Here is a 22,319-nt window from a genome sequence, read left to right on the forward strand (position 1 = left end):
CCGTTTTCATTTCGCGAGATGTATGGAGGAGGATGATACATGATTTCTGACTCTCCTTGGTATATTCACCCTACGAATCGCAAACAGTAAGCCTCTCAATGATGCACAACGCATCTCTTTCAGCTTCTGGTTCTGGAGACGTGTCATCTACGTGACACTCTCCCACGGACTAAACAAATCCGTGAAGAAACGCGCAGCTCTTCTTTGGATCTTCTCTGTATCCTGTATTAACCCTACCAAGAAATAACCTCCTATGGACGAGCATTACACAAGGATCGGTCGAAAGGGGATTTAGCGAGCTACTTCAGTCACGTGTGAATTACATTCCCTTAGGATTCTTCTACTGTATCTCGTCTTGGCACCTAGTTTTACTACAACTATTTTTATTTATGCGTTACACTTTAGATCACTCTGGACTGATACTCCTACATATTTTATGGTTGTTATTGTTACAACGGTTTGTCACCATCGTTGCGATAGAACAATAATACACTCATGCTCATAAATTAAGGATAATGCTGATACCTGGTGAAACAAAGCTCTGGTGGGTGGTTTGCGCGTTAAATCAGCTCGGGGTACGACCATGTGGTGCATTTGACCTGCGGTCGTCGCACGGTGGCGCTGGCAACAGTCCACACACGCAGAGGTGTGTTGGTGCATGCCAGAGTACGGTGCAGGGAGTAAGTGTGCAGAAGTTTTCAGACGTGCTAATGGTGACTGTGTATTGAAAATGGCTCAAAGAACATATATTGATGACGTTATGATGGGTAGAATACTAGGGCGACTGGAGGCTGGCCAAACACAGCAGGTCGTAGCACAGGCCCTCCGTGTGCCATAAAGTGTGATCTCAAGATTATGGCAATGTTCCAGCAGACAGGAAACGTGTCCAGGGGCTGCAGTACGGAACGTCCACAGTGTACAAAATCACAAGAAGACCGATATCTCACTATCAGTGACCGCAGACGGCCACGGAGTACAGCAGGTAGCCTTGCTCGGGACCTTACCGCAGCCACTGGAACAGTTGTCTCCAGACACACAGTCTACAGACGACTGAACAGACATAGTTTATTCGCCCGGAGACCTGCAAGGTGCATTCCACTGATTCCTGGTCACATGAGAGCCCGTAAAGCTTGGTGTCAAGAACACAGTACATGGTCATTGGAACAGTGGTTCCAGGTTATGTTCACGGACGAGTCTAAGTATAGTCTGAACAGTGATGCTCGCCGGGTTTTCATCTGGCGTGAACCAGGAACCAGATACCAACCCCTCAATGCCCTTGAAAGGGACCTGTATGGAGTTCGTGGTTTAATGCTTTGTGGTGGAATTATGACTGGTGCACCTACACCCCTGGATGTCTTTGACAGAGGAACTTTAATAGGTCAGGTGTATCGGGACATCATTTTGCACCAGTATGTAAGCCTTTTCAGGGATGCAGTGGGTCCCATCTTTCTTCAGATGGAAGATAATGCACAGCCCCACCGAGCTGCCATTGTGAAGGAGTACCTTGAAACAGAAGATATCAGGCGAATGGAGTGGCCATCCTGTTCTCCCGACCTAAACCCCATCAAGCACGTCTTGGATGCTCTCGGTCGACTTATCGCAGTCATCAAACCCCTAGGACACTTCAGGAGCTCCGACACTGGTGCAAGAATGGGAGGCTATACCCCAGCAGCTGCTCGACCACCTGATCCAGAGTACGCTAACCCGTTGTGCGGCCTGTGTACGTGTGCATGGTGATCATATCCCATATTATTATCGGGGTACATGCACAGGAAACAGCGGCATTTTGTAGCACATGTGTTTCGGGACGGTTTCCTCAACTTATCACCAATACAGTGGACTTACAGCGACGCGGCAGCCACGAGTGCTGTACGGTCGTGAAGTGGGGCCTAGGCAGTTTCAGATAAGTTTGTACGGCCTGACGATAATTTATGGATTTGTAGTTTCAGCTTGACGATGTCCACTATGGACAAACGGTAGTTACTTTTATTCTGAAGCAGGTTGGGTTATCCCGGCCGATACCTAGGTAAATCTAGGTAAACTTTGCAACTGAGGCTGTTGTTTTTTAAAATTAAAATTATTACTTATACAGTTGCTGATAGGGCTGCGAAATTTTGAAAATATTTAAATTCTTCCATTTCGCTATAGGCGCGTTTCAGCTTTCCTATACTGAATAGCATCATCCACAAACTGCCTGATAGACGTTCTGGCTTTGTCCAACATATCAATTATTTCTATCGATCTGACTGCTAGGATGTCCTCAGTCCAGCCACAAAGTTGGTCCAATATCCCTTTGCTCGTGTTTTGTTCACTAGGTGTCATCAACATTACTGTCGTTATTTACTGCCCTCTGAATCTTACAGATGAGTACAGCAAGCTGATTTTCTCGAGATCACTGATTGCATTGTCCATGTCGACTTCTACAGTGATTTTTGTTCCCCAGAATGTCATAACACGTGAGCATAAAACGCGTTTGGTAATTTAACGGAAGTTTGATGTCAGTGTCACAGGGCAGTAATTATGTTCCTCTATCCAACACTTCTTGTAAAGAGAAATGAATTGTTTGATATACCCGTCAGACAATGATATGGGAAAACTGGTAGCTATTCTCACACCGTCGACGGCGCTACCAGTGGCTACTCCAGATGTAGTAAATGCCAACGCTGACGCATCTCTTGGTCATCCTCACTGACTGCAGTTTGCAGATAAAGAGACCAGTTCTGAGCCGACAGGTAGTGTTGTGAACATCATTGTTACCTTCTCCCAGTGCCATTATTTTGTACCATTGCTAAGAACTTTATTATGCTTCGACTGCTTTTTGGCTGTCACAGTAACTCTAGTATTGTAACTTGTGCTTTGGACTGCTCCTATTAGGGACATACCTATACCAGATCTCTCTTTATTCCATGTCCATTCTGCCACACTAAAATTGTTATTATATGTGTCTGTATCTTATTTTGCGAGCTTCAACTGTAGAACATTAATTAACTCGTGTTAGAACAAAAATAACAACTTTCAGCTTTTTCCAGTCTTTTGGTACCCTTCGTTGCTCCAATGACCTGCAGCAGACTGATGCTCCAACGAAAGTATGCTCATTTTCGTAACCTACAGGGTTATTCATAAGCACGTCTGGTATTTCAGAACACCACTACGCGTCATTCCGAGCTTTTAATTCATATTACAGGTGTCCAATTTGCGCACCGTTTGTGAAGCGGCAAAAGTCAGACCGGGCATGCAATTAATTGAAGCTCCTAACTCGAATTGATTGGGAAGGCGCGACATCACTGCGCTTTGGAAATCTGTTCATTAGATTACTTATCTGCAGGCGCGAACTAATTCGATGCAATAATACGGAGCGGATGATTAGTTTATAAGTTGTGACGCAATTACCCCACTAGCGCGACTACGCCACGACGCGTATTATGAATCGAAAATTGGAGATGCTCTATCTATATCTCTAGCTACATACATACAGGCAAACATACATATGCCTCTGTGCGAATCTTGACTTCACTCATCTGATTTTCGTGGTTCTTACGTCAAGCGTACGAGGACACTCTCTCCTTCAGCATGACAACGCCAGACCACACACAAGCGTTGTGACATCTGCAGCAATCTGACGTCTTGGGCTGACCATCGTCAGTTATCCTCGTACAGTCCCTAGCTGCCCCATCCGATTTTCATTTGTCTCCAAAACTTAAAGAACACGTTTTAGGATAGTGATGAGGCACTGCAAGCAGAGGTGAGGTTGTGGCTCTGTCAATAAAGTCAAACGTTCTAATTGGTGAAAAGTATTTAAACTGACAAACTCTGGGCGGTTATAGTGGACATCAAAACAAATATTTTTCCCTAATGTCCTTTTCTCGTATGAAGAGTATTTAAACTGTTAGAGGAACATTTCTCTGGCGGCAAATTAATTAAACCAACAAACACTTTTCCATTTTTTATGACTAAGAGACAAAACATTAACACAACCCAATTACAGTAGATTTTCAGAAATGCCTCCATTGACACGTAAACAAAGGCTACACCGACGGATCATGTTCTGTCTGACACGGGCAGAAAGCCCGGAAGTATCTTGAATTGTTCCTGCTGCTGCTACTATCCGGGCAACCAGATCCTCTTCCGATGCAACAGGAGTTGCGTAAACATGGTTGCGCATCTCCCCCCCCCCCCCCCCCCCCCCACAAAAAAGTCCAGAGCGGACATATCTGGGGATCGAGCAGGCCATGGTACAGGACCACCTCTGCCAATCCACGTTTCTGGGAACCGTCGGTCCAGGAATCGACGCATACGACGACTGAAATGTGCCGGCGCCCCATCATGTTGGAACCACATGCGTTGTCTTGTAGCGACCGGGACGTCTTCCAGCAATTCTGGCAATGCTCTGGCGAGAAAATTGTAGTAGTGCGTGCCATTTAATGGCCTAGGTAGCCCAACAACACCGACCTACACATTAACGAAAAGCCACACTTGATGAGCGCTATTAACTGTGGCATATGAGTTATCCTCACTCCAAAGATGCGAATTGTGCATGTTGAAGACTCCATCAATCCCGAACGTTGCTTCATCGGTAAACAACACAGAGACTGGAAATGTAGGATGCTCTTCACACTGTTCCAGGTACCACTGCAAAAACTGTGCTCTGGGTGGATAATCAACTGGTTGCAGGTTGTGGACACGCTCTAAGTGAAATTGACGTAACAATTGCTGTCGAAGGACTGTTCTTACATTCGTATGATTCGTCCCCATGTTACGTGCAATTGCACGCGTGCTGATTGAAGGATGCCAGCTCCACATGCTGCAAGACAGCTTCCTCAAATTGCAGCGTTCTTACCGTGGGACGGCGTCCCTGTCCACATAATCTGCTAAATGACCCGGTCTCACGCAGACGTTGGTACACAGCAGCAAACGTCGTATGATGCGAGATACGGTGATTAGGATATTGTTGTTGATAAACCCGCTGTGCAGCACATCCGTTGTGGTGCGCTACGTAGTACGCACCAACCATACCAATGTACTCACTCCAGGTGTATCGCTCCATTAGTAAACAGAGACAAAGCACTACTACACTGGTGGACAGCAGTTGCCTACAACTGAAGAGTGTAATACGCCCTCTAACAACTGAAGATCGTAATATGGCCTCTAACGACTGAAGAGAGTAATATGGCTTCTACCGGTTTAAATAATCCTCATACGAAAAAATGGCATTAGGGAAAAATATTTGTTTCGATGTCCCCTACAACCTCCCAGAGTTTGTCGGTTTAAATACTTTTCACCCCGTATAGTGACTGCATCAACAAACTGGTTGAGCCGTGCGTGGCTAGTGTTGGTGCCATGTCTTATTTTACATCTTGTTTTTACCGCACTGCCATCTCGTTATATTAATTTTCCATTACTGGTGCCGGCCGCGGTGGTCTCGCGGTTAAGGCGCTCAGTCCGGAATCGCGTGACTGCTACGGTCGCAGGTTCGAATCCTGCCTCGGGCATGGATGTGTATGATGTCCTTAGGTTAGTTAGGTTTAAGTAGTTCTAAGTTCTAGGGGACTGATGACCACAGATGTTAAGTCCCATAGTGCTCAGAGCCATTTGTACCATTACTGGTGTCACTGAGTTGCTGCCTTCCCTGCCTGTGAGAGGCAGCAGCAGCGCTTATCGATATAGGCCCTGCCGTAATATATTTGCTGGACTTCTATTACTTCCCGGTCGTTGTGTGTTGGGAGTGAGTTTGGACTGGGCAATGAAGTGAGTTGGAACGTGCCAGCAGTTTGTTCGGACCTGGCAGTGTTTGAGTTACTAAAATGTAAACTTTCACGGCCGGAAATATCATGTCCATTATAATTATCTGGGCTGTTATGCCGTGGTCGGTTGATCAATTCTGCGGGAGACATCTTCAAGGGGGTACGTAGCTCGATGGAAGGTCCAACACATCCACTAGCTCGGTACTGACTGCCGCTAAATTCCGTGTCCGCGCGCTCCCTCGCCGCGGCGTGACGTCACGTGTTTTGAAAACGTCAGTGCAATTGGCCGCTGTCCGTCGCTGTCGATCACCGTTGCCATTACCCAGTAGTGGACGGGTGGTACACGTCTTCTTTAACACCGGCATCCATATACCGTTTAATTTCACGTCCTCCTCCTTTCGGTTGAAATTATTTGGGTGTTTAGCGATTTCGATTGCCTCCGTGTAGAGCCTTTCGTAGTATCCGCTTGTGGCTGCTAGTACTTGCGTCTCCTCGAAACGAATATTGTGGTTCCCTGGCTGGAAAGCACGCTCCGCAGCAGCTGATCGTTCCGTTTCCCCTCTTCTACAATTGCCCTTGTGCTCTTCCAAACGTTTAGAAACAGTTTAGTGGTACCCACATAAACATCTCCACAGCTGCATGGGATCCTATACACTCCAGCTTTTTCCAATGGTTTGCGAGCGTCCTTGGCAAGCTTAAGGTACTCCTGTATCATCGAGCTACGGACCCCCTTGAAGATGTCTCCCGCAGTCGGAGACGAAACGTTGGGAATTGACACAGAATTGATCAACCGACCACGGCATAATAGCCCAGATAATTATAATGCACATGATATTTCCGGCCGTGAAAGTTTACATTTTAGTAATTGAAACACTGCCAGGTCCGAACTAACTGCTGGCACGTTCCAACTCACTTCATTGCCCGGTCCAAACTCATTCCCAACACACAACGACCGGAAAGTAATAGAAGTCCAGCAAATATAATACGGCAGGGCCTATATCGATAAGCGCTGCTACTGCCTCTCACACGCAGGGAAGGCAGCAACTCAGTACCACCAGTAATGGTTCAAATGGCTCTGAGCACTATGGGAATTAACATCTGTCGTCATCAGTCCCATAGAACTTAGAACTACAGTATTGATCAACCGACCACGGCATAACAGCCCGATTAATTATAATGGGCAGTGTTTGAGTTGGCACGTGGAACAAGTTGAGTCCGGGCGCGGCAACAGTGAGGTCCGGACCGCCATGACTCGCCCGACGGTTGCCGACACGCGTGGTTGGAGTGGGGACGACTTTGGTTGGTAGTCGGTCGGTCGTCTTGTCGGACGACGCGTATTTCGCCGGCGATCGCTTATGGGTTGGCTGTTTGTGCCGATTCGTGATTCGTCCCCGTTATTTTACAGGCACTGCCGTTAGCATTGTCTAGTCCTTCGTGCAAGTGTTCGTGAAACTGTGTGTAGTTTGTGTGATTTTGACTGACAAGTCATTTTAAGTGTTGTCGGCGTACTGGCTCTGAGGGAGTCGGTCGGTTGGCGTGGAGCAACGAGGAATTCTCGGCGGGGCGTAGTTGGGCCGGGACCCGCTGGCGGCCTCTACGCGGTGTCGGAGTATGTAGCGCTGTTCCCATTGCTACTAGGTCCGTGGCTCACCGACCCTGGACACGAAAGTTGCGTTTTGATTTTACTTACCAGCACGTCAAGACTGTTCACATTGTGTCGTTTGGAGTTCGTTGTCGGCTGTTGGGATATTCCTGCGAGTGGCAACGTGGTTTTCGAGTTGGAAAATTCTAGCCACCCTCCGGTGGAGTTTCACTATATTTGGTTATTTGAATTGAAGTGCACCATCGGAATCTTCTGCCTCGTGGCCCTTAACGTTCCGGTTACCTGTCCTGGCCGTTGTAAATTTCAGGCAGTGAAGTTTCCTCATGGTGTTGTTGCTGTCCAGCACGGAGTGTAGTTTGACAGCACCGTGTCTGATTAGTTGTGGGCGCCAATATCTTCTACGTTGTTCCGTTGAACTCCCTGATGTGCCCTGGTCGGGTGAAGTGGAAGTTACCTTGTCGGTGGGTCCGCTGACTGTCGCTCGGTTGGGTTGTCGTCGGATCGTGAATGGTTGGCCCGACTGCCTGTCTCACCTAAGCAAGCGTTAGAGTTTGAATTGCAGGCCGCCCCTAACATCTGGTCGCCCTTGTGTGTACTGCCTTTTTTTAAACAATTTGTTCTTGTTGTTGGTACTTGTATGGCTTCTAGCCGTTTTAAGTTTTAAATTAGAGTTGTTTTACTGTTAAGGCCTTCAGCCTAGTTTAAAATATTGTTTCACGTAATCCCTTTGGCATTTTGAAAAATTTTTGAATTTTAAGTCTTCGGCCGTCAGCCGATTTGAATTTAACTGGTTTACTTGAACCTACTGAAATTTTAATTCTTCGGCCTTCAGCCGGTTTGAGTTTCAGTTGTTGGTTCTTAAGGCCTTCAGCCTAAACTAAAGAACTTTTTCACGTAAGGACTTTTGCATTAAAAAAAGAATGTTTTGGAGTTTTAAGTGTTCGGCCTTCAGCCGATTTGAATTTAGCTTGTTTACTTCAGCCTAACTAAAGAACTGTTTTAAGATAAGGTTTGCCTTTTAAATTTCTGATTATGTTTGCGTTTTAAGGCCTTCAGCCTTTTTAAATTAAAGTCATTAAGTCCCAAAGATTAAAGCTGTGTGTTTAAAAAAAAATTTGGGGGGTTCTTGTAATGTTTGATCAGATAATAAAATTGTACGTTCGAGTGTAACTGACAGCCCCTTATTTTGGCCCCTTTCCACAATTTATTCTATCTGTACTGTCCTGCGAGTTAAGCAGGGCGTTTCACTAGTCTCTCATTGGGAGAAATGTGTTGGTCGCCAGGGTGACTACGTTGAGAAATTAATATGTATGCATGAAGAATAAGAATGTAGAATGTTAATAAAATTTGTTTTATTTAAAAAGCTTTAAGAATTTGCACATAAAAAATTTGGAGGCATTACTTTTCAGCACGCCCTCGTACGTTGGCGGAAGTAGGATTGTTATACAGTCAGCTTCAAATACCGGTTCTCTAAAGTTTCTATCGGCTAATACATGTCATTTTTCTGTTTGTCGTGTAGTTTCAACATAATCATCATGTGCACCCCCACAGGTACTTATGATTAACCCTGTTTACGAGGTGTTGGTTGTTGTTTGTTCGACTTAAAGGGACCAAACTGCGAGGTCTAATCCTGTATATGTCGAACCAGGAATAATCCTCAGAGGAAGGATACAAAGGGAAAATCCTGGGAAGCCGGACTGTAACGAAGATACAATAAGACGGAGACAAAATCAAGGAGAAGTAGGAGGGGAGTGAGAGGGGGTACGGTGGGCGAGCCGCTCTGCCCTGAATGCAGTTGGAGGTCCCCAGAGCATGGTATCCAGTGGATGGAAGCGCACCCTCTACATCCCACCAGTACCACCTCGCTGTCCTTTACCCCAAGAAAACGAGCAGCACAGACAAGGAGACAAAATTTTAGGAAAGGCAAAATATAAAAACATCAAAGATAAAAGAATAAGGAGGACAAAAAGGTGGTAAGGGTAGGCGTCAGGCCAGACCGCTGAGCAAATGCCGCCGTGTGTCCCCTCGGCCAGAACAGGCGAGGGGTGCTCCTCCAATCTCTCAGGCGTCTTAATGAGGCCAAAGTGCCCCACCTCGCAGAGACCAGTAGAAACCACCTTGGCGGGTAAAACGGAACAGCACGTAGTCAGTTGGGCATCTCTAGCACCAGAGGTAGCTTGTCAGGAAGGTTAAGATATCGCCGCAAAGCAGCCGAATTTGGGCAGTCTAGTAGGATGTGGGCCACTGTCAGAAGGGCACCACATTGGCACTAAGGTGTTAAGGTGGGTCCTCACGTCAGAGAATGCGGTCATGGGTCAGCCAAGTATGACCAACGCACAGCCGACAATACAGGATGTCCCAGGAATGTTCCGGAAAACTTCGAGGGATAGTAGAGGCTGCCTTGAGGAACAAGTCAAGGAGCCAGTGTCCATAAAAGCCACCCAACGATGCTACAGAGCGTCGAAGTTACAGGGGCCAGAGCCTGCCACTAAGCCAGTTCTTCGACAGCAAACGTGACTTTGTGTGCTGAAGGACTATAGACGGAACATTTCGCTGTGTTGTTTTTTATTCGATGATCCCGACTGATTGCCACCATCGCCAGTGTAGGAGATGGAATTAGCTGGTGTGTAGAAAGGCCTTATCTCCTATGAATGCGATGCTCTGTTGCCTCGGTGGATGAGGATATTGGACATGGATTTCCATCCACAGTTATTTTTCTGCTGGAACCTCTAAAATCTACATTCTTTTCGGAACACAGAAGAAAAATAAACTGCAGATGGAAAGCCGTATCCGAAACCGAAATCCACAAACGCGACAGAGCATCGCTTTCATAGGAGACAATTGCTGTCTACGCAGCAGCTATCGCCATCTTTCCACTGGTGATCGTGGCAATCACTCGCGATCACTGAAAAATACACAACATTGCAAGACGTTTCGGCTATCTTCAGCCAGCGTACAAAGTCACGCTCACTGCTGAGAGGGTGGTCCATTTCCAGGAACTTCGACTCTCAGCAGCGTCGGTGGATGAAGTCTCCACACACTTGTTCCTATCCTCGATTTGTTCCTCAACACGTTCTCCACAACCCTTGACGTCTGTCGCAACATTTCTGGGACTCCATGAATATAACCCTATATGTATCAAAGCAGCCTAGTTGCCTTTCCTCTGATTAGGTCGACATCGGTATCTCGGCTCTGCATCACCTACCGGTAAAGTGCGCCTGCGGCTCTCGTTGTCACTATAAACCAAAGGTAATGGATCAGTGTGACGTGATCAAAAGTTCAGGATGCCTTGCAGACGTATTCGCGAACCCCTCCGTCAAATCGGTGAGTTTGAAAGAGGGCGCATTGTTGGCATGAGAGAATGTGATGCATCCATTGGGGAAATTGCTGCTCGTGTTGGACGATGTGTTACGGCAGTGCAACGGGTGTGTGCAGAATGGTTCACGGAAGGCCGTAGAACACGACGAGAAGGGCCAGGTCCACCGAGACCACCCTCCGAGAAGATCGACACATCATCCGAATGGCATAGCTGGACAGATCTGCGTCCTCCTCGGCTCTGGCGTATCAGTGGAACACAATGTACACTGTCAGCGGTGACAGCCCGTCGTCGTTTGTCACGGCATGGATTACGTGCGGGTCGTCCACTTCTACGCCTACCTTTTACGAATGTGCAGAAACATGCTAGACGGCAATCGTGTATGGAACGACGTCACTGGGGACTGAAATGGCATCAGATAGTGTTTTCGGACGAATTCAGATTGTGTTTATTTGAAAATGATGGCTGCATTTTGGTTCGCCGCAGACAACGGGAGCAGCATAACAGTGATTGCTTTGGCACAAGACATACAGTGCCAACTCAAGAACTTATGGCGTGGGGTGCTATTGGATACTACCAAAACTCACAGCTGGTGCGTATCCAGTGTCATGACCAGTGGGACCTACAGGAATGAACCCTGAAACCCGTAGCCATCAAATACCCATTCTGCACAACAACCCAGAGGCCATTTTCCAGCAAGTTAACGCACGACCAATATTACTGCACGAACACGTGCATTCTTGGTGTCACAGTTTGTCAACCTTTTGCCCTGTACAGGCAGATCACCAGACGTGTCGCCAATCGACAATGTGTGGGATATGGCGAAACGACGGGTGCAGTGCTGTGACCCAATGCCAGCCACCACAGATGAACTATGGAATCAGATGAATGCAGCATGGATGGCTATACCACAGGACGCCGTTCTTGCCTTATACGCGTCGATGCCATCATGCATGTACCAAGTTATCACGGCCCATTGCGGACCCTGTGCCTACTAGGCAACAGGACACGTGCTGAACCGTGGTGACCAAAATGCTGACCATTTCCGCAGAATATACTAATGTACATGTTTTGTGCATATGAACGTCGTATCTCTAGTCGTTGAAAGTGTTCTGTTTTTTAACATGAGTGTACTTCCCTCCATGATGTGTAGTACGCACGGACTTACCCACAGTGATGGTGAGCGCGACGCGGTGCCAGCGTGCGAGCACGACCTGCACCTTGGCGTGGTCCAGCGTGTCCCAGAGCAGTGGGAAGCCGAACACGGGCGCCGAGTTGAGCAGCCAGTCGGACAGCGACGCAGGCCGCTGGTGGGACTGGTACTCCACGTGCAGGTCGCCCGCCTTCAGCGAGTAGTGCTCCTGCAACACACCACCGTTCACTCGCTAGCTAGCGGACCAGCAACACTCTTCCCAATGTACCTGCGAATTTGTGTTATGTATTATCAAACAGAGTTACGAAATCGACGTACGCTGTCTGACAAGGAAAATGGAAGAAACCAGAAGACATTTTCGGATGTCAGTGTAGCTTCGTATACGTACATACCATGGACGGGGATGTAAATGATTAGACTTGCAATTCTGTATGACAGGTACATTGAAGAGCCAAAGAAACTGGTACACCTGCCCAATATCGTGTAGGGACCGCGCAAGCACGCAGAAGTGCCGCAACACTACGTGGCATGGACTCGACTAATGTCCGAAGTAGTGTTGGAGGGAATTGACAACATGAAACCTGCAGGGCTGTCCATAAATCCGTAAGAGTACGAACGGGTGGAACTCTCTTCTGAACAGCACATTGCAAGGTATCCCAGATGTGCTCAATAATGTACATGTCTTGGAAGTTTGGTAGCCAGCGGAAGTATTTACACTCATAAAAGTGTTCCTGGAGCCACTCTGAAGCAATTATGGACGTGTGGAGTGTCGCATTGTCCTCCTGGAATTGCCCAAGTCCGTCGGAATTCACAATGGACATGAATGGACACAGGTGATCAGTCAGGATGCTTACATACTTGTCACCCGTCAGTGTCATATCTAGACTATTAGGGGTCCCATATCACTCCAACTGCACAAGGCCCACACCATTACAAACCCTCCACCAGCTCGAACATTCTCCTGCTGACATACAGGGTCAATGGGATCATGAGGTTGTCTCCATACCCGAACGCGTTCATCCTCTCGATAAAATTTGAAACGAGACTCGTCAGACCGGGCAACTTGTTTCCAGACATTCAGACATTAACAGTCTAGTGTCGGTGTTGACGGGCTCAGGCAAGGCGTAAAGGTTTGTTTCATGTAATCATCAAGGGTACACGAGTGGGCCTTCGTCACCGAAAGCCCATATAGACGGTGTTAAGTTGAATGGTCCACACGCCGACACTTGTTGATGGCCCACCATTGAAATCTGCAGCAGTTTGCGGAAGGGTTGCACTTCTGTCACGTTGAAAGATTCTCTTCAGTCGTCATTGGTCCCGTTCTTGCACGATCTTTTTCCTGCCACAGCAATGTCGGAGATTTGATGTTTTATCGGATTCCTGATACTCACAGTACACTCGTGAAATTTTCGTCCCACATTATCACTACCTCGAAGATGCTATGTCCCATTGGTCGTGTGCCGATTGTAACACAACGTTTAAACTCACTTATATGTTGATAACCTGCCATTGTAGCAGTAGCAACCGATCTAACAACTGGGCCAGACATTTGTTGTCTTTGGCGCTTCGGTGTAGGACGGTCACCAGAGTGCGTTAATTCTGCTCGTGTTAAGCCACTAAGGATAATAACTCCTAGGTACTTGAAGGATACAATAAATACGAGTGACTGACCGCAGATCATCTACGTAGACGATATCGTTTCCTTTCGTCTATTTATGCGCCATACATGTTGAGGAAGAGCTGCGAATCCTTGTACCAGCGCTATCACCACTCTTTCCGTGCGGCTGGGAGTTGGCTGGTGAGATATTGACCATTATGAAAGGATTTCCTCAGTTTAAATTTCTCATTACGGTTCAAAACAAATTAAGACGAATTTAATGTTTTCTTGAAGATGATGCAAGGTTTCATTGATTTTGGGAAAGGATGGAAGATTAGGGTTCAATAATTCGTAGACGATATTATAAGTAATGAGCTACATGTCCGTATTGGGGAAGGATGGGAAAGGAAATCGGTCGTGTTACTTTCAAAATAAACATCTCGGCATTTGTTTTGAAAGATATAGGGAACCACATGATGGGCAAGGGCAAATGTGTCAGTTTTAGAAAGGGAAGGGGATCCCTGCTTCACAAATGACCGAAAGTAAATCACGAAGCAAAACCTATTGTTTGATAACTTTGCTACGAGAACACAAGAACAGAACCCACTGATAGTTTGCATGATGTAATAAGAAAATTTGTTGTGTAATGTTTGCTAATATTGTAGCGAGACGAACCATAGCAACAGGTAGGGCTAGGAAAGGAAACTCCACTAAACCACTGAAAAGGGAGGGAAGTGTACACTGGTTGGATCAGTCCCTGTGTACAGGTCTGAAAACTGAAGTGTACAGTCGACCATTCCTAGCGAAATGGTGCTGTTGTGTTACAGATTTAGAAGAAATAATTTTTGTCTTGCAAACTATAATGTGGTACCACAACACAACGACAGAGAAAGACAACGAACAGCATTAACAACCGCCTTGGAAGAAACATTACCTGATAGTGTGAACGAGGAGCCTTCAATCAGCTTTCTATCAGTTACACATGAAATGTGTGGCAAGCACCTTGCCGTGTGGAACGTAACATGGCAACAGCAGCTACAGTCAGAACGTTCACATTAAGTGGGAGCATAATGCTAACTGCGCCTGTATATACACACGGTGAATCTCACGGACATACCCCCCCATACTATTGAATAAAATCCTACTAAAGAGTCACGCACGTATGTGGTTCCAGCATGATGAAGCCGTACCTTACTCGTACATTACACACCTTGTTCGTGAGTACATGCGTCAGAAAGGGAAGGTACTGTTTCATGCCCAACTGGCCAGACCGCACACGGCTTCGTCTTGTGGACTCATATAAAACGTCCATCGTACGAGTCACCCACAGGGGACGAAGATGATCTCGCGGCAAGCATAATCGCTGCCTACGACAATATCCGGACAATATCACGGTTGTCCTAACAAGAACGACGTAACTTGCCCCGTCGACTTTCATGGCTGGATAAAAGCTGCAGGGCGCGGCTTTAAAGAAATGTTGCGCATGCAGCACCTGGTGAAAGTTGTCTAGATAAATGAAATAATTACGAAAATTTATCTGCTTGGATTTTTACTGTTGGCAGCAGACGAACGAGGTATTTTCTTCTTACACTTCCAACTTTGTATATCACGCAGGGGTTCCCTACACCAAACCAATGAATTTGCTGGTCCTCGCCATTCTTGAAAGCTTGTGTCATAACGCAAACTATTGCCCCCCCCCTTCCTCTCCCCCCTTCCACCTTCACCCTTCCCAACCCTCCCCCTCCCTCAGCGGTGGCATTTCTCCACACTTACAGCGTCCGATGGGTGTGTTAAGGGCGCCTCTTCTCATTGTATGCACTGTGGAATGCTATTGTGGGGTAGCAATATGCATTCGCGTTTACGAAGTGGTAAGATTCATTTTAGTGGCGCGTGAAAGCGTTCCCAAGCAAGAAGGCGTGTTAAACGCCATCTACAGCACACTCCGCAAGCCACTTAATGATGTGCGGCGGAGAGTACTTTCGGTACCACTATCTGATCCCTCCAACCCTGTTCCACTTTCAAATAGTGCGTGGAAACAATGATTGTCGGTAAGCCTCTTTATTGGCTCTAATTTCTTGAATTTTCTCCTCGTGGTTAATACGCGAGAGATGTATGTGGGGTGGGGGGGGTGGGGGCGGGATGTAATGTGTTGTCCGACTCCCCGACTCCTCCTGAAAAATGCTGTCCCGAAATTTCAATAGTAAATCTCTCCCCGATGCACAACGCCTTTCTTGTAACGTTTACCAATGGAGTTTGTTTAGCACCTCCGAAACGCTCTTTCGCCAGCTAAACGATCCCGTGGCGAAACGCGACGCTCTTCGTTGGATCTTCTCTATTTCCTCTATCAGTCGTACCCAATAGGAAACCCAGATATATGAACAGCATTCAAGAATCCGGCGAACAAGCACCTTATAAGCCACTTCTTTCATGGGTGTGTTACATTTCGTTAATATTCTTCCGATAAATCTGAATCTGGTATCTGCTTTTCCTACTAACTGTTTTATGTGGTCAATCCACTTAAGGCCGCTCTGGATAGTTACGCCTATTTACGGCAGACGCTGTCTCCAGCTGTTTATCATTAATAGTGCAATATGTTACATTTATTTACGTCAGCTTCCAGAACCTGCACCATTCGTCAAATCTCTGCAAGTCGTTGCAGATTCATACTAACTACTGGCGTTGCTACTTTGGTATAGTCAACTGCATCATCTGCGAATAGCCTTAAAGAGCATCCGACGCTTTCTACTAGATCTTCCGCAAATTGAGGCATATTTTAAAGCTGGGTCATTGACAAGTGTCAGCGTGCGAACCATTCAACGAAACGTCATCGATATGGGCTTTCGGAGCCGAAGGCTAGCTCGTGTACCTTGATGCCCGCACTACAAAAAAGCTTGGGCCCGTCAACACCGACATTGGACTGTTAATGGCCGGCCGGAGTGGCCGTGCGGTTCTAGGCGCTACAGTCTGGAGCCAGTTACCTGGTCGGACGTGTCTCGCTTAAATTGTATCGAGCGGTTGTACGTGTACGGGTGTAGAGACAACCTCATGACTCCATGAACCCTGCATGCCAGCAGGGTACTGTTCAAGCTGGGTTGGGGTTGTTTTGGGGGAAGAGACCAAACAGCGAGGTCATCGGTCTCATCGGATTAGGGAAGGATGGGAAAGGAAGTTGGCAGTGCCCTTTCAAGGGAACCATTTGCCTGGAGCGTTTTAGGGAAATCACGGAAAACCTAAATCAGGATGGCCGGACGCGGGATTGAACCATCGTCCTCCCGAATGCGAGTCCAGTGTGCTAACCACTGCGCCACCTCGCTCGGTGTTCAAGCTGGTAAAGGCTCTGTAATGGCGTGGAGTGTGTGCAGTTGCAGTGATATGGGACCTCTGATAAGTGTAGACACGACTCCGACAGGTGACACGTACATAAGAATCCTGTCTGATCACCTGCATCCATTCGTGTCCATTGTGCACTTCGACGGATGGGCAATTGCAGTACATCAATGGAACGCCCCACACGTCCAGAATTGCTACACAGTGGCTCCAAGAACACCCTTCTGCGTTTAAACACTTCCGCTGATCACCAGACTTCCAAGACATGAAAATTATTGAGCATATCTGGGATGCCTTGTAACGTGCTTTTCAGAAGAGATCGCCACCGCCTCGTACTCTTACGGATTTATGGATAGCCCTACAGGATTCGCCGAGTCAATTACCTCCAGCACTTCAGACATTATTAAGCAGGTGTACCAGTTTCTTTGGCTCTTCGGTGTATATGTGTGAAATATGTTAAACAGAGGCAGAATATGTGTGACATGTGCGAAATGTGCGAACGCTGGAGAAACCTCTGGTAAAAAGCTCTTCCTGAACTCCTCAATATATTTTCACCAAACTTGGTATATATCTCGAAAGAAATACTGTGCGCGGGAGGGAGGGGGCATGGGGTGGAGGGAGGGGAGGAGAGCCAGTACCTACTTTTTATTCTGGTGGGGATGATAACGTTGCGATGGAGAGAGAAGGGTGGAGGAGGGGAAGATGGCCAGATAGAGAGGGGAAGGATTAAATGGACGCATATAAGGGAAAGGAGGAGATGGACAGAGAAAAGGGGAGGAGGAAATATAGAAAGGGAATAGGAGGAGGTGGGCAGAGGAAGGGAAGGGGGCAGGGGAAATGGTCATAGAGAGGGGCAGGAGGAAATGGATTTAGAGCAGGGAGGCGGAAATTAACTTATAAGTGGGAGGAAATGACGTACAGAGGGATGGGAGAGGAACTAATGGAGAGAGAAAATAGAGGAGCAGATGGACAGAGAGAAGGTGGTGGAACAAATGTACAGAGAGAGAGAGGGAGGAGCAGATGGACTGAGAGACAGATAGGAGGAGTTGGAATGACAGAGAGAGGGGTCAAGAGGAGATGGTCAGACAGGGGGAAGAGGAGATGGACAGAGAAATGGGGAAGGAGGAGACAGACTAGCAGAAGACTGGAATAAATAGATATCTGGTCAATGTCAGGTACTCAGCTACTTGGCTACTAAAAGACAGACAAACTGACGCCGTTAACGTGTTGCTCCTTGGTCCAGGAATATAATTTATTCCAAATTTAGAAACAGCTGTTTGGAACTAGAGGAAGTAAGTGACGAATTGGAGATAGTGGAGCGTAGTAGCTTCTAATCTCATAGTAAGAAGGTGAATCTGAATGATGTGGCTGCTAACTGGTTACTATTCCCCAGCAATGGATCTGGATGGCTACAGTTTTGATAGCAGTGTCATATCTCAACGAAGAAGTTGTTATATTTAGCTCTGGACAGGAGCATGTACAGGAACTGTATCTTAAGTTTAAAATAATAGTTGACCGAGCTCTGGATAGATATGTTCCTTGGTGAACGGTTCATGGTCAGGGATTCTTCGTGGTTTTCAGTCTCTGTAAAGAAACTTTTATGGACATAGCGACAAATTCTTGAGAGCTGTAAAACAAAGTGTAGGAGTGTGGATGGAGAGATGCCCAGTGAAAGGCCTTGGGCTGCCAAAAGGGCAATTTATGATGGCTTCAGCGACTAACGTTGCAGAACATTATTATAAGACGTGTCAAAAAACCCAAAGAAATTCGTTAGTTTATCAGTGGCACGAAAGTTATCGTCTAGACACTCAACTCAAGGATGACACAGGAAAAGAAATTCAGGGTGTCAAATCAGAAGCAAAAATGACTGAATTATTTTCCAAACGTTCCTTTATAAAGAAAAATCCAGCAGTAGTTAATCTGTTTAAATCTAACACCAATGCAAGGACGAAAGATATAGATATTAGTGTAAGTGGCGTTGAGAAACATTTTAATTTGCTAAAACTGAACAAAGATCCAATGACCAATGAACTCCTTAAACAGAATTTGTGGTTGAATTGCCACATAATATTCCGTAGATCCCTCTAACGATAAACTATGCCCAGTAGTTGGAAGAAAGCATAGGTCACATCCGCGTAAAAGAAGGGTAACAGAAGTAATAGAAAATATTTTTTAATGATTTTTATGATCTTTCGCAAGTACGAGTGGTTGGAATTGTCAAAACTTCGCCCTCCGTTCTTGTTGGTGGACCAGTCCTTTTTATTTCGCTAAATGTGGTGTGCACAACATCGTGCACACCACGTTCCGCAAATCAAATAGGCGATTGTAAAACCGAAATTACACCAAATTCGTCTAATATGTGTGGTCAGAGCCCTCAGAACGTGATAGAAGAAGGGGCAGTCATAACAAAACATGACAAGCTATCAGTGCAGGACACCACACAGATTGTCCTGCAAAACCATATAATGTAAAATCAAGTTTTTCAATAAATAAAAGCTGATGATCGCACAGAGTTGAGGAAACCTGTTTGAATAAGAAGAAAAAACTGTGTTTCCGTAAAAGGCGGCACATATATCCAATAATTACAGTAATTCAAGTTCCACAGTAAACAGGTGCTGACAGATGTGGAAATTACCGAACTATCAGTTTAATAAGTCACGGTTGCAAAACACTAACACGAATTCTGTACAGAAGAATGTAAAAACTGGTAGAAGCCGATCTCGGAGAAGATCATTTTGGATTCAGGAGGAATGTAGGAATACGCGAAGCAATACTGGCCCTAGACTTCTCGTACAAGGTGGGTTAAGGAAAGGCTAACCTACATTTATAGCATTTGTAGACATAGAGAAAGCTTCTGACAATATTGACTGGTATACTCTCTTTAAAATGCTGAAGGTGGCAGGCGTAAAATACAGGGAGCGAATGGCTACTTACAACTTGTACGGAAACCAGTGGTTGAGAAGGGATTGAGACAGAGTTTCAGCCTATCCCAGATGTTATTCAGTCTGGATATTGAGCAAGCAGTAAAGGAAACAAAAGAAAAATCTGGAATATGAATTAAAGCCCAGACAGAAGAAATAAAAACTTTGAGGTTTGCTGATGACATTGTAATTCTATCAGAGACAGCAAAAGACTTGGAAGAGCAGTTGAACAGAATGGACAGTGTCTGCAGAGGAGGTTATAAGATGAGTATCAACAAAAGCAAAACGAGGATAATGGAATATAGTCGTATTAAATCAGATGATAATGAGGTAATTAGATTAGGAAATGAGACACTTAAAGTATTAGATGAGTTTTGATATTTGGGTGGCAAAATAATTGATTAGAGAGGATATAAAATGCTGTCTGCAATGGCAAGAAAGGCGTTTGTGAAGAAGATAAATTTGTTAACATCGAGTATAGATTTAAGGGTCAGGGGGTCATTTCTGAAAATATTAGTATGGAGTGTAGCCATGTATGGGAGTGAAGCAGGGACGATAAATAGTTTCGACAAGAAGAGAATAGAAGCTTTTGAAATGTGGCGCCACAGAAGAATGGTGAAGGTTAGATGGGTAGATCACGTAACTAATGGGGAGGTACTAAATAGAATTGGGAAGAAAAAGAATTTGTGCACAATCTGACGACAAAAAGGGATCAGTTTGGTAGGACACATTCTGAGATATCAAGGAAGCAGCAATTTTGTACTGGAAAGCGAGTGGGGGGGGGGGGGGTAAAAATCGTAGAGGGAGACCAAGAGATGTATACAGTAAGCAGATTCAGAAGGATGTAGGTTGCAGTAGTTACTTAGAGATGAAGAGGCTTGCACAGGATAGAGTGACATAGAGAGCTGCATCAAATCAGTCTTCGGACTGAAGACAACAACAACAAGAAGTGTGGGGTATCCTGTAGACGACGATCCTAAAACATGCAGCCGCTCATGTGACTCACCGGCGCGGTGAGGTCGGGCTTGGCGTTCTTGCTGAGGCTGGCAGGTGCCAGGCTGAGGATGTCGTGCTGCGCAGTGAACGGCGTGCAGCTGTGGTGGAACAGCAGCTGCGGCTCGTTGTCCGGCGCCAAGGGCTCCACAGACAACTGCAGCGCCTCGTCCTTCAGGCTGGCACGCAGCCTGCTCTTTGGCAAACGCGCCAGCGATGTGGCGTGCGATGCTGCCAGGTACAGCACGTCGTCCCAGCCCGTGTACACCCCAAGCTCAGACAGCAGTTGCCATGTCACCCTGCAAACAACAAAGTGTTTTTCCAGCCTGAGTACACGCCCAGCATAGACAGCAGTTGCACAACAGCGCACCACCCCGACCCGTGTACACACGCAGCTCGGACAGCAGCTGCCATGTTACCCTGCAAATAACAGCATGTTATCTCAGCCCATGTATACATCCAGCTCACACAGAAGCTGCCAAGTCACCCTGAAAAACAACAGCACATTGTCCCAGCCCATGTACACATCCAGCAAAGATACTAGCTTCTACTTGATGACAACACGTTAGTCAGCCAATGAAATTGTCCAGCACTGACAAGAGCTGTCACATCACCTTGTGAACAACTACACTCGCCCAGAGCTCTGGGCAGCCACTGCAGTTGTGTCAGACGCCAATGTTGCAGCACCTTGTAATTCATCATGTGTAGACACAGGCTGAAGCTGCTTAGCTAATAGCAACTGTCTTCTCTGTTCCATTGTGATTACCAGTCACATAGACACATCATGTTCGCTCTGAGAGTAATAGTAATAAGTTACATAGACAGATGAGTATTCTAAGACATGAACACAAATCTCGTGGTCTAATAAAAGTGTAAAACTCTGGTAAACAATCTAATTTCAACTACAGTGTGCAAGGACGGGTTTTAGCTGATCACAGCTGTGGTTTAACTTTCATATCAGATTACCATCGAAAAAATTTAAAGAAAAGTTCTGAAGAGCTATCGACCCGCACGAATGGGGCGTTTGTGATCCTAAAGCTCATCACTGCGTCTGGAATAGTCAGAAGTCTAACTTGGGACTTCATATTTCTAATAATTACTTGAGTTATGTCTAGATGCAGGATTGAAAATGTGTACTAATTGAAAGTGACGTAATTTGTGGTAAACATAGGGAACATTAATAAAACCGACAAACAACAGGGACGTATTCCTGGCTGTAAATGGTGAAAAAGTGGTCCTACAAACATGTGTCCAGAAATGTATCATAGATGATGCCAACGAATGAAAGTTCCTCTGACCACGTGCCGTGTGTTCCATGTGTGTTGAAGACTGTGTGCCTGACGCACCGTACTGTAAGCGGCAGAACGGCCCGGTATTTATGTCGTGAACAAGCCGAAATTGAGTTTGTGTATGGCCAACCAGATGGAAACGGTCGAGAGGCAGCACGTCTATACCAAAACAAGCACCCTCGCAGACACCAGCCACATCACACGACATCTGAAGCCCTTTTGGGGTGTCTGTGTGATCACAGGTCCTTTCAGACAGACGAACGTGCAGGGAGGTGGCAGACTGCATACACCAGATTTGGAGAACCAGGTCTACAGGATATCGAGACGAACCGTAGTACAAGCTCCAGGCAAGTGGCCAGTCAACATGGTGTAATCCAAA

The 22,319-nt window shown here is 46.3% G+C and overlaps 1 protein-coding gene across 2 annotated transcripts in view; it reads right to left on the bottom strand.

The window, feature by feature from the left end:
• The window catches only part of LOC126299533 (vitellogenin-like), a 398,678-nt gene that overhangs the window by 133,133 nt on the left and 243,226 nt on the right, over window positions 1-22,319 (bottom strand). For both annotated transcript variants that reach the window (XM_049991515.1, XM_049991514.1), the window contains 2 exons: window positions 20,665-20,950; window positions 11,829-12,021 (listed from right to left, as the gene is read on the bottom strand). In XM_049991515.1, the coding sequence (XP_049847472.1) occupies window positions 11,829-12,021; window positions 20,665-20,950 (479 nt within the window). The remainder of the gene's footprint in view (window positions 1-11,828; window positions 12,022-20,664; window positions 20,951-22,319) is intronic.

Source organism: Schistocerca gregaria, chromosome X (genome assembly GCF_023897955.1).
Source record: "Schistocerca gregaria isolate iqSchGreg1 chromosome X, iqSchGreg1.2, whole genome shotgun sequence".
NCBI lineage: Eukaryota > Metazoa > Arthropoda > Insecta > Orthoptera > Acrididae > Schistocerca > Schistocerca gregaria.